This window comes from Ylistrum balloti, unplaced genomic scaffold, assembly GCF_031769215.1.
Source record: "Ylistrum balloti isolate Yb309-2 unplaced genomic scaffold, AGI_CSIRO_Ybal_v1 Utg370092, whole genome shotgun sequence".
In the NCBI taxonomy this organism is placed as follows: domain Eukaryota; kingdom Metazoa; phylum Mollusca; class Bivalvia; order Pectinida; family Pectinidae; genus Ylistrum; species Ylistrum balloti.
The window spans coordinates 49630-63124 of NW_026782123.1; the positions used below are offsets into that span (position 1 = coordinate 49630).

Here is a 13495-nt window from a genome sequence, read left to right on the forward strand (position 1 = left end):
AAGTATGGCAGAACTTTACTAGGACATTTGTGTTTCTAAATGTTGGACCGTCAAACAACGATAACAGTGTATCTTTTAAGGCAATTTGACTACTACACCTGGATATCAAACTGTTGAACCTGTATACTAGGATACCTTGGTATCTAACTGTTGAACCTGTATACTAGGATACATTGGTATCTAAATGTTGAACCTTTATACTAGGATACCATGGTATCTAAATGTTGAACCTGTATACTAAGGATACCATGGTATCTAAATGTTGAACCTGTATACTAGGATACCTTGGTATCTAAATGTTGAACCTTTATACTAGGATACCTTGGTATCTAACTGTTGAACCTGTATACTAGGATACCTTGGTATCTAAATGTTGAACCTGTATACTAGGGTACCTTGGTATCTAACAGTGAACCTGTATACTAGGATACATTGGTATCTAAATGTTGAACCTTTATACTAGGATACCTTGGTATCTAACAGTGAACCTTTATACTAGGATACCTTGGTATCTAAATGTTGAACCTGTATACTAGGATACCTTGGTATCTAAATGTTGAACCTTTATATTAGGATACCTTGGTATCTAACTGTTGAACCTGTATACTAGGATACCTTGGTATCTAAATGTTGAACCTTTATACTAGGATACCTTGGTATCTAACTGTTGAACCTGTATACTGGGATACCTTGGTATCTAAATGTTGAACCTTTATACTAAGATACCTTGGTATCTAACTGTTGAACCTGTATTAGGATACCTTGGTATCTAAATGTTGAACTTGTATACTAGGGTACCTTGGTATCTAACAGTGAACCTGTATACTAGGATACATTGGTATCTAAATGTTGAACCTTTATACTAGGATACCTTGGTATCTAACAGTGAACCTGTATACTAGGATACCTTGGTATCTAAATGTTGAACCTGTATACTAGGATACCTTGGTGTCTAAATGTTGAACCTTTATACTAGGACACCTTGGTATCTAACTGTTGAACCTGTATACTAGGATACCATGGTATCTAAATGTTGAACCTGTATACTAAGGATACCATGGTATCTAAATGTTGAACCTGTATACTAGGATACCTTGGTATCTAAATGTTGAACCTTTATACTAGGATACCTTGGTATCTAACTGTTGAACCTGTATACTAGGATACCTTGGTATCTAACTGTTGAACCTAATACTAGGGTACCTTGTATCTAACAGTGAACCTGTATACTAGGATACATTGGTATCTAAATGTTGAACCTTTATACTAGGATACCTTGGTATCTAACAGTGAACCTTTATACTAGGATACCTTGGTATCTAAATGTTGAACCTGTATACTAGGATACCTTGGTATCTAAATGTTGAACCTTTATACTAGGATACCTTGGTATCTAACTGTTGAACCTGTATACTAGGATACCTTGGTATCTAAATGTTGAACCTTTATACTAGGATACCTTGGTATCTAACTGTTGAACCTGTATACTGGGATACCTTGGTATCTAAATGTTGAACCTTTATACTAAGATACCTTGGTATCTAACTGTTGAACCTGTATACTAGGATACCTTGGTATCTAAATGTTGAACCTGTATACTAGGGTACCTTGGTATCTAACAGTGAACCTGTATACTAGGATACATTGGTATCTAAATGTTGAACCTTTATACTAGGATACCTTGGTATCTAACAGTGAACCTGTATACTAGGATACCTTGGTATCTAAATGTTGAACCTGTATACTAGGATACCTTGGTGTCTAAATGTTGAACCTTTATACTAGGACACCTTGGTATCTAACTGTTGAACCTGTATACTAGGATACCTTGGTATCTAAATGTTGAACCTTTATACTAGGATACATTGGTATCTAACTGTTGAACCTGTATACTAAGGATACCTTGGTATCTAAATGTTGAACCTGTATACTAGGATACCTTGGTATCTAAATGTTGAACCTTTATACTAGGATACCTTGGTATCTAAATGTTGAACCTGTATACTAGGATACCTTGGTATCTAAATGTTGAACCTTTATATTAGGATACCTTGGTATCTCAATGTTGAACCTGTATACTAGGATACCTTGGTATTTAAATGTTGAACCTGTATACTAGGATACCTTGGTATCTAACTGTGAGCATGTATACTAGGATACCTTGGTATCTAAATGTTGAACCTGTATACTAAGGATACCTTGATATCTAAATGTGGAACCTTTATACTAGGATACCTTGGTATCTAAATATTGAACCTGTATACTAGGATACATTGGTATCTAAATATTGAACCTGTATACTAGGATACATTGGTATCTAAATGTTGAACCTTTATACTAGGATACCTTGGTATCTAACTGTTGAACCTTTATACTAGGATACCTTGGTATCTAAATGTTGAACCTGTATACTAGGATACCTTAGTATCTAAATGTTGAACCTGTATACTAGGATACCTTGGTATCTAACTGTTGAACCTGTATACTAGGATACATTGGTATCTAAATGTTGAACCTTTATACTAGGATACCTTGGTATCTAACTGTGAGCATGTATACTAGGATACCTTGGTATCTAAATGTTGAACCTGTATACTAGGATACCTTGGTATCTAACTGTTGAACCTGTATACTAGGATACATTGGTATCTAAATGTTGAACCTTTATACTAGGATACCTTGGTATCTAAATGTTGAACCTGTATACTAGGATACATTGGTATCTTGTATGATGGGGTACAAATATGATATGACATCGGTATTATGTTTTGTTATTTTGTCTTGTAATTTTCCCTAATTTGTACAGGTGGGCTGCAGGTAGATTTATGCCAGCTGAAGATACGAATTCCTTGATTGATGTATCTGGATCTCGAGCAAATGGAATTACCGTCCTTAACTTTACACGCCCACTGACAACCTCAGATTCCACATTAGACATGCAATTGACACCAGATTCCTGCCTTTACTTTTTCTTCGGCCTGGGAGGAACGTTTGATCCTGTGACCAGAACCATTGCTTACCATGACAGCACTCCTATTGCTGAGCAGTATTGTGTGCAGTGTGGAGGCAGTGGTCAGTTTCCTACATTGAAACCTCCAACATACAAATATGAAACTATAAATAAGTTTATCCTGAACTAAATTAAAATACCACAAACATTTTTTTTCATGATGCCAAATTATATTACTAAAAGTACTTTGGTATGGAGCAAAATTAAAATACTAAACTCTGTCTCGTTGTGCAGAATTTGAGAAATAATGGGAAAATGGTGCCAAATTAAAGTATCAAACCACCTTTTCTTAGTTCTAAATTAAATACCAATAATTCAATAACCCGAGTGAAATCAAACATTAGGCCAATGGACCTTGATGTTTTACGAACAACCAAGAGGAGATGGCGGAGAGTAAATATTGTGTTTTGTGTAATTACAGCCCCCACTACTTCTCCATCCCCTCCAACTGTTCCCATTGGACCAACACGCAAAGTGACCATGCAGTTCCGACTTCAGGATATCGTTTGGCAGGAAGAATTAGCCGACACCAGCTCTAATGCTTTCAGGTCACTCAAGTCTCGAGTTGAAGCTAGTGTAAGCCTATTAAATCTTTCTAATCACTCCTTCATAGTTGGGCCGATTTACCCAAATAAGAGACATATGCATTGCATGTAGGTAAATATCAGCACAATGTCTATTTTGTATTGTTTGTGTTACATGTTTGTGTAATTGAAAGGATAACAGTTTTATGAAGGTGACAAGCACCTGCGTTACTGAGGTATTTACTTAACAAATATTATGTAAAATATTTTCTGTGAAAGTGATTATTTTGACAACAGAGACAATGTTTGATGAAATACCCCCTTCCCACACACACTTGTAATATATATATTTATTTTCTCCTTATACTTAATCCGTTTTTGTTAGTTGTTGCACTTGATTGGAAAATACATGATTTTTACAAGACATTTCCTTTTCCTATACATATCTTATTACATGGAAATCCTGTTGTTTTTGTTCATATCAGTGAAATCTACTATCTTGGACAATGTTATTTCTTATTTTTTTATTTATCCAGTTGTTTCCCTTCAAGTTTTTTAGAGCTGTTATAAACACGCAAACATCAGTCCTTAAACAAACTTCACATGTTTGCCTATATCTTTACAGGTTTTTTGTCTTTTTTTTTCAATATTCCGTTTCAATGATTTTTCTCACCGTTAATCCCTTACTATGGTATTTATATGTGTTTCAGTTGATACCTATTCTTTCAAGGATGTCAGGATACGTGATTTACTCAGTCACCAAATTTACGTAAGTACACTTTTCATTTCTTTTCTTTTCTTCTACTTGCTTTCATTCATAAAGAAACAAAACTCTTATTAACATCTTTCCAAATGTTCTCTAACGAAATGGAATGTCTTCAGTCCTTCCTGAGTTCCTAAATTTAATATTCAGGCAAATTGGCTGACTACAATCTCTTAAAACTAGTCACTTGCCGATGTCTTCCATTAAGAGTTCATGCTCGTACAAAAGACAAACAAGTGAATTGCACCTTTTAAACAAATATACAGTAAAGCCAAAACTATCGATACTGCTGCATCATACAGCTGTTTTGTCCATCTAATACTTGTCCGTGATGTAACGGTCCGTTATTTTGAAGCCTAAGAGGTGGAGGATGTTAACGAAAATTGATCGAAAGAAAAGTCATTATTTAGATGGGGAGGTGCATTGACTCCATGAGTAACAGCTACATTTAGCCATGATATAGAAAACTGTTAATTCATTTCTGCCTGAATGTTTTATTTCATCGTAAAGTTTCTACATTTTTGTTCGCATTGCTGACCCAGGCAATGGAAGCAAATATTGGCTATTGATATTAAGTTTTGCTGTTGTACAGACGAGGAAGTGTAATTGTGGCCTCGGAGGTGGAGGTGGTCGGATCGGCCCAAGAGGTCAACTCTGCTGTCAATACAACAATGCAACAAGCCTTGAGCTCTGGCACTTTAGGAGAATATACTGTTGACAGGACGTCTTTGATGATTAGCGAGTCTGAAGCAGGTGAGAGTTACTTGACTTTGGTACTTCAGTGTGATGTCATATGTTTTCATGTCCATAAAGCTCAGCTTGATACATGTATATTTTTCAAAAAGTTTCGTCAAAGTTTTGCTATTTTTTTTAAAATGTTTACATTGAGTCTTTTATCATGGAACTTGTATTTTCATTTACATACTTGCTTTAAGTCTACTTTCACAGTATTATTTTTATTTTTGGTAAAATATACACTTTAAATCTATTTTCACGAAAGTGCTTTACCTCGGTAATTTTCAATATATTTTTCCACTGTTTATTCCGTTTTATATCTTTTTTTCGTTACATGAAATTCTCTGGTACATTGTGAGAGAACAGTATGCATAATGAGGAGGGAAACCAAGTAGTACCATTTCAAATTGAATGTTTTTAACGTGGACGATCTGATAAAAAGGAAGATATCCTTCCTGCACATTAAGAATACGAAAGTCCCTCTAAACTGTCGAAATGACATCTTTAGAGTTGTGCGCCTACCAGTACACATTTAGAACTAGATAGGTATATCCAAATAAGAAAATAGAATTGTATTATAGAAACGTTTCGTCCCTAAGGTCAGTGATGCTGTAGTGCCTTAGGTAATGAAACCTTTGACGCGACGGAGGAAAATCAGAATTGTATTATAGAAACGTTTCGTCCCTAAGGTCAGTGATGCTGTAGTGCTTTAGGTAATGAAACCTTTGACGCGACGGAGGAAAATCAGAATTGTATTATAGAAACGTTTCGTCCCTAAGGTCAGTGATGCTGTAGTGCTTTAGGTAATGAAACCTTTGACGCGACGGAGGAAAATCAGAATTGTATTATAAAAAAAGTGATGCTGTAGTGCTTTAGGTAATGAAACCTTTGACGCGACGGAGGAAAATCAGAATTGTCAAAAGAAATTTCAAACTCTTGATAGGGAGGCATATAAGTAAAAAAAAAAAGTGATGAATTTTATTTTCCAAATGTCGGGAGATTTCAAAAGAACATCCAGTACATATGACCAGGTATATCCACATATTGAGCATTTCTTATGTTAATTGTTTCGTTGTGTGGTATAACACGGAACACTCCTGGTGTTTAAACTATATCTGGTTTTCTTAAATAAATCAGGTAGTCATATTTCTTCCTGTTTGGAATATTAAGTCTATGTACTATGAACATTCCCAATGTAGAATTCGTGTTAAATTCAAGGTTATCGAAACGTGTTAAGGAAAGGATACCATCATGAGATACGATTCCTTTGATACACTTTAATACACACTTGCAGTGTGTTTACAGCTGCTAACATTAAGTAAAACCACTGTTGATTTATTTCAGTGGTTGCGACAACCATGAAACCCGCTGAAGTGGAGACTTTGGACGATATTCCTCTTCCCCTCATCATCATTCTGGCATTCGTCGGTGCCTCTGTCTTGCTTGTCCTACTACTGGGAATGTGCAACTGTGTCCGTAACCACAACAAGAAACACCAAACCAAGGAGGTAGTGAACGGCACTGCTGGAATGGCGATTATTTCACACCTATAGTAGTGTAGATGGTGTCTTCTGCTTTCGTCTTCTAACCTGGTAATCGCTTGGCTTTTATGTGGAGTAATTTGAAACCAGCTTTTTTATAGTCAAACAAGTTTTTACTTTTAATGTTACATTTGTATACTTTAACAAGATGTAAAGTCTCTTGGGCTGGTGTAATTTTACAGTCACCTGACAAAAGTATACGATGTATGTAGATGGTTCATAAAAATTCTAGAAAACGAGAAAAGAGATCTGTGTGTAGAACCATAGTAACCATTTTTCAAGATTGTTGTTATAGTTATAGAAATAAACTGATTTATAATCAATCTCAGCTTATTTATCAACCATTTAGAGGACATCTATTTAACATATTTTAGAGTCATTCCTCATATAGCGTTAACAGTAATATCTGTCGCCATACAATGTACTTATTTATTCTTTTTCTTTTGGGTTCAAACCGCTTATATTATAAAACGTACTGGTGAGTCTGAATGACTGGTTGATCGACAGAATCAATGCTGTAACAAACGCACTGTCCAGTTTTATTATCTTATTGCACCTTTTGTTATATCCCTTCTGCAAGTATCATTTCAATGGTACCTTCTGATGATATTTTTATACGTGTAATTTCTTAATTACTAACAAGGACAGCTAGACGTCATTTAATGAAAATGAGTTTTCATGATTAATATTATGTCCATTTCGTTCAGTTTTAACAGTAAAGCCTAACCCTTTTGTTCAATCTAAACAGAGTTATGTCCCGTAGTAAATCTTGACCAGAGTTACGGCCCTTTAAGTTTGAACAAGTTTATACCCCATTGAGTTATGGCCTAAGTAAGCGTATAGTTCAATATATCATTTGACCTGCAAAATATGCATATTTCCCCAAATGACATTTCATCCTCTAAGAATTTATTCAATTTGTTCTCACATAAACCTTCTAAAAGTATCGTTCTCACAGAAAACATCAATTTTAACTGTTATCCAAACAACATGCGGAAAGTGGGTTTGAAATGTCTTATTTGGTGTATTAAATTTGAACTGTTTCTTAGAGCATGTGGAAACGGCAATCCTTTTCCATTCACAACATGATATTTCACTGTTATTCGTCCTTTATTGTAGAACTACCAATGTTTCATGCTTGTTTGATTATTATAAAGATTGCTTTGGTGCACAGTTTCCATATTATATCTAAACTCAACAAAAACCTTAATGTAAAGGAAGGTTTTTGTAGCTGGCCTATTTATTTTACTATTTTCTTAATTTTGGGTTGGTCCTGTATCCTATTAACACTAATTAACTACAAGGTACATAAATATACATTGCCATCATCCAGGGATAACTAACATGTACTAAAAGGAAAAATACAAAATCATTCCTAGTAACATTACCATATGTGAATCATTAAAAATATAGCTTTAATTGATGCGTCTACAATACAAACAATTAAGAAAAGAGAGCAAACATTAACTAATGTTGTATTATAATGTCAGATATCGTCATAACTTGGTCATTGTTGTAGGTCAGATATCGTCATAACTTGGTCATTGTTGTATGTCAGATATCGTCATAACTTGGTCATTGTTGTAGGTCAGATATCGTGATAACTTGGTCATTGTTGTAGGTCAGATATCGTCATAACTTGGTCATTGTTGTAGGTCAGATATCGTCATAACTTGGTCATTGTTGTAGGTCAGATATCGTCATAACTTGGTCATTGTCATAACTTGGTCATTGTTGTAGGTCAGATATCGTCATAACTTGGTCATTGTTGTAGGTCAGATATCGTCATAACTTGGTCATTGTTGTAGGTCAGATATCGTGATAACTTGGTCATTGTTGTAGGTCAGATATCGTCATAACTTGGTCATTGTTGTATGTCAGATATCGTCATAACTTGGTCATTGTTGTAGGTCAGATATCGTCATAACTTGGTCATTGTTGTAGGTCAGATATCGTGATAACTTGGTTATTGTTGTATGTCAGATATCGTCATAACTTGGTCATTGTTGTAGGTCAGATATCGTCATAACTTGGTCATTGTTGTAGGTCAGATATCGTCATCACTTGGTCATTGTTGTATGTCAGATATCGTCATAACTTGGTCATTGTTGTATGTCAGATATCGTCATAACTTGGTCATTGTTGTAGGTCAGATATCGTGATAACTTGGTCATTGTTGTAGGTCAGATATCGTCATAACTTGGTCATTGTTGTAGGTCAGATATCGTGATAACTTGGTTATTGTTGTATGTCAGATATCGTGATAACTTGGTCATTGTTGTAGGTCAGATATCGTGATAACTTGATCATTGTTGTATGTCAGATATCGTCATAACTTGGTCATTGTTGTAGGTCAGATATCGTGATAACTTGGTTATTGTTGTATGTCAGATATCGTCATAACTTGGTCATTGTTGTATGTCAGATATCGTCATAACTTGGTCATTGTTGTATGTCAGATATCGTCATAACTTGGTCATTGTTGTATGTCAGATATCGTCATAACTTGGTCATTGTTGTAGGTCAGATATCGTGATAACTTGGTCATTGTTGTATGTCAGATATCGTGATAACTTGGTCATTGTTGTAGGTCAGATATCGTCATAACTTGGTCATTGTTGTAGGTCAGATATCGTGATAACTTGGTCATTGTTGTAGGTCAGATATCGTCATAACTTGGTCATTGTTGTAGGTCAGATATCGTCATAACTTGGTCATTGTTGTAGGTCAGATATCGTGATAACTTGATCATTGTTGTATGTCAGATATCGTCATAACTTGGTCATTGTTGTAGGTCAGATATCGTGATAACTTGGTTATTGTTGTATGTCAGATATCGTCATAACTTGGTCATTGTTGTAGGTCAGATATCGTCATAACTTGGTCATTGTTGTATGTCAGATATCGTCATAACTTGGTCATTGTTGTATGTCAGATATCGTGATAACTTGGTCATTGTTGTATGTCAGATATCGTCATAACTTGGTCATTGTTGTATGTCAGATGTCGTGATAACTTGGTCATTGTTGTAGGTCAGATATCGTCATAACTTGGTCATTGTTGTAGGTCAGATATCGTCATAACTTGGTCATTGTTGTATGTCAGATATCGTCATAACTTGGTCATTGTTGTATGTCAGATATCGTCATAACTTGGTCATTGTTGTATGTCAGATATCGTGATAACTTGGTCATTGTTGTAGGTCAGATATCGTGATAACTTGGTCATTGTTGTAGGTCAGATATCGTCATAACTTGGTCATTGTTGTATGTCAGATATCGTGATAACTTGGTCATTGTTGTTTGTCAGATATTGTCATAACGAAGTCATTGTTGTACGTCAGATGTCGTCATAACTTTGTCATTGTTGTATGTCTGATGTCGTCATAACTTGGTCATTGTTGTACGTCAGATGTCGTCCTAACTTTGTCATTGTTGTATGTCTGATGTTGTAATTTCGAGATATAGAGGTGACAAAGCCATATGATATTTTTTCATTTTCCCCTATATTTCTTATTCCTTCTGCAATTTCCAAAAGTTTAGAAAATAAACCAACTGAAAAAATCAGCCGCTGGTCAAAATGTAGGTCACAGTAATCCAGTTTTATAACTGCTTAATTAAGATATAAGATATACTACATTCTGTGCAAAGATCTGCATACTGAATTTATATTTTCTACCTACAAACAGTCAGACAGACAATATGATACCAGTATAATCCCAACTTCGTTGCAGGAGAAGGAAGTAAAAGACACATAATGTTGGATAGATATCGCCAGAACTTATTCGGATGAAAATAAGCAAGTTGTTTTTAGATTTCAAAATAAGTAAACTTGTTTAAACACTTTCGTTCTAACTTCACAGGATCTTAAGTACTTACCGAAACATCTGAACGGCGACGGTGGAAGCATTGGGACCAATGGTGAACAACGCTATCATAAATGGGTGAAAAGTACAGGTAAACCCAACGTGAATCCTGCATACGACAGCCGAACCTATGACAACATGCAGTTGCAACCAGCATATGCTCCTCAACAGACTTATTACCAGCAGTCTGTTACTCCAAATACCGCCGTGGTTCCCCAGCGGGTGCCAGCCAGCAATCCTACCCAACCGCCGCAGTATAAACAGCAGCACCATCAGCGCACCAATGTTGGCCCCAGAAAGGAGCCGGAGTTTCGTATCGAAACATACGTCACTGATTAGGTTTCTACATTCAGGCTTCTCCAAACTGCGGGTTCAACCGACCTTTGTTCGGATATCGTCATATGTGTTCCTGTAAACCGTACAAAATAGAAAGTAAAACATTGTTATGAAAATTGCTACATAACCATGGAAAGCAGACATTTTATATTTTAGTATATCTTTCGAAAACATCAAGGATTATGTTTCCTATTTTCAAACATCTTGTCTAGTTGAAGAATCATGTGGTATCAAATTCTAGCTTCATTGAGGTCAATAGTAGCCCAGCTTTCGTGAAATGTTTCACAATGAGAAACACTTATTTTGTTATCTAATTCAGGGTCTAAACATTTTACCGATGTTTTAATCCTTTTCTAGGTGTAAGATTTCATTTTAATTAGAAACAAACACAAAGGACAAACTGGTCCTCACGTACATGAAGGATGGTGCTTGAAAACTACCTACTTTATGGGATGAACATTATTGTGGGTGTTAGATGTTTTTGTGTTGTCATTACAGCCACTATACCGGCTTACTTGTTCAGTCATATATACTTAACACGTATCAATCGGATTTTTATTTTTTATGTGCTATGTTATAAGATATGAAAATTGTTTTATTCAATGTTTAAAGCCTCAGATAAGATATGTTTTCCTGTGTTATGAAATATAATTACTGTGTTATGTAATCCTGTGTTATGTAATTACTGTGTTATGTAATTAATCCTGTGTTATGTAATTACTAGAATCCTGTGTTATGTAATTACTAGAATCCTGTGTTATGTAATTACTAGAATCCTGTGTTATGTAATTACTAGAATCCTGTGTTATGTAATTGTTAAATGTATTGTTTTCTTCTTAGTGTACAACTTTTCTCTTGATCTCCGAAAACATTGTGTTCATGTACAAACATGTAACGTGTCAGAAACTTGGGGAGTTGTCTCCCTTTATGTTCAGTGTACCACTTATATACTTTACGTTAACAAAAAGAAACTCTATGGCAGAAATAAGTAGGACTTCCTTCTCCAAGCGTGAATAAAAGACTAAAGTTGTTGGTGTAAAAGATTTAATCTTTTGAGGATGTCTTCGGGATAAATAACGGTTTGTGAGTAATGAGTGTCTGTACACCTTGTACAGCTGTCTTTGTCGAGATCAATAACGGTTTGTGAGTAATATGTGTCTGTACACCTTGTACAGCTGTCTTCTTCGGGATAAATAACGTTTTGTTAGAAATGTGTGTCTAGACATTCTGTACAGCTGTCTTCGTCGGGATAAATAACGGATTAACCAATAAACTTGTTTTATTTTTTAATTCTGTCCTGTATAATGAGGTTATGTGTAAAATTATCCAAGGTTTGTCAAAGTCTTCTTGCTTTAATTAATATAGAAATGTGTACAGTTATTTTCATATTATTTAATCTTGCATAATATTCAGAAATGACTTATCTACAAAGTGATAAATATTTGGATGTCCGATTAAATACAAGAGATGAGACATTTTTCCATGGCCGTGATATTTATTTGTAGATTGTGTGTAACGTTGTGTGGTTGTCACACAGACAAATACAGAAATAAAATCATATTTTAGATACGTGATTTACTTACGTGTTTGTATAGCCACGAAATCAAATGTTTATTTTTCAATTTTGTTACATACAATGAGTTATTGTTAATGTATATAAACCCGTAGGAGCACATCTGACATTGGAATCTAATGGATATATGAAACATACACAGTAAAGCCATGACAACAAACTTTATTTGAGATTTAGAAGATTTTGTTTTGTTCTAGTTTAATTTTTAGTCAGGCTAAGATTATATGATATTTCCGATGGTACCTATGATATTTCCGATGGTAAGCCTATGATATTTCCGATGGTACCTATGATATTTCCGATGGTACCTATGATATTTCCGGGGGTACCTATGATATTTCCTATGGTACCTATGATATTTCCGATGGTACCTATGATATTTCCGATGGTACCTATGATATTTCCGATGGTACCTATGATATTTCCGATGGTAAGCCTATGATATTTCCGGGGGTACCTATGATATTTCCGATGGTACCTATGATATTTCCGATGGTACCTATGATATTTCCGATGGTAAGCCTATGATATTTCCGGGGGTACCTATGATATTTCCGATGGTGAACCTATGATATTTCCGATGGTGAACCTATGATATTTCCGATGGTACCTATGATATTTCCGATGGTAAGCCTATGATATTTCCGATGGTACCTATGATATTTCCGATGGTACCTATGATATTTCCGATGGTACCTATAATATTTCCGATGGTGAACCTATGATATTTCCGATGGTACCTATGATATTTCCGATGGTGAACCTATGATATTTCCGATGGTAAGCCTATGATATTTCCGATGGTACCTATGATATTTCCGATGGTAAGCCTATGATATTTCCGATGGTACCTATGATATTTCCGATGGTACCTATGATATTTCCTATGGTACCTATGATATTTCCGATGGTACCTATGATATTTCCGATGGTACCTATGATATTTCCGATGGTGAACCTATGATATTTCCGATGGTGAACCTATGATATTTCCGATGGTACCTATGATATTTCCGATGGTATCTATGATATTTCCTATGATACCTATGATATTTCCGATGGTACCTATGATATTTCCGATGGTATCTATGATATTTCCGATGGTACCTATGATGATATTCCTGATTTGTAAATAATATTTCTTGACT

At 35.2% G+C, this 13495-nt stretch overlaps 1 protein-coding gene across 1 annotated transcript in view; it reads left to right on the forward strand.

Annotated features, from left to right (window-relative positions):
* LOC132549958 (uncharacterized) overlaps positions 1-10777 on the forward strand; it is a 52144-nt gene extending 41367 nt beyond the window's left edge. The window contains exons 20-25 of the mRNA XM_060213943.1: positions 2807-3072; positions 3432-3586; positions 4245-4303; positions 4890-5050; positions 6377-6540; positions 10436-10777. Of these exons, the coding sequence (XP_060069926.1) occupies positions 2807-3072; positions 3432-3586; positions 4245-4303; positions 4890-5050; positions 6377-6540; positions 10436-10777 (1147 nt within the window). The remainder of the gene's footprint in view (positions 1-2806; positions 3073-3431; positions 3587-4244; positions 4304-4889; positions 5051-6376; positions 6541-10435) is intronic.
* Positions 10778-13495: the final 2718 nt, after the last annotated feature.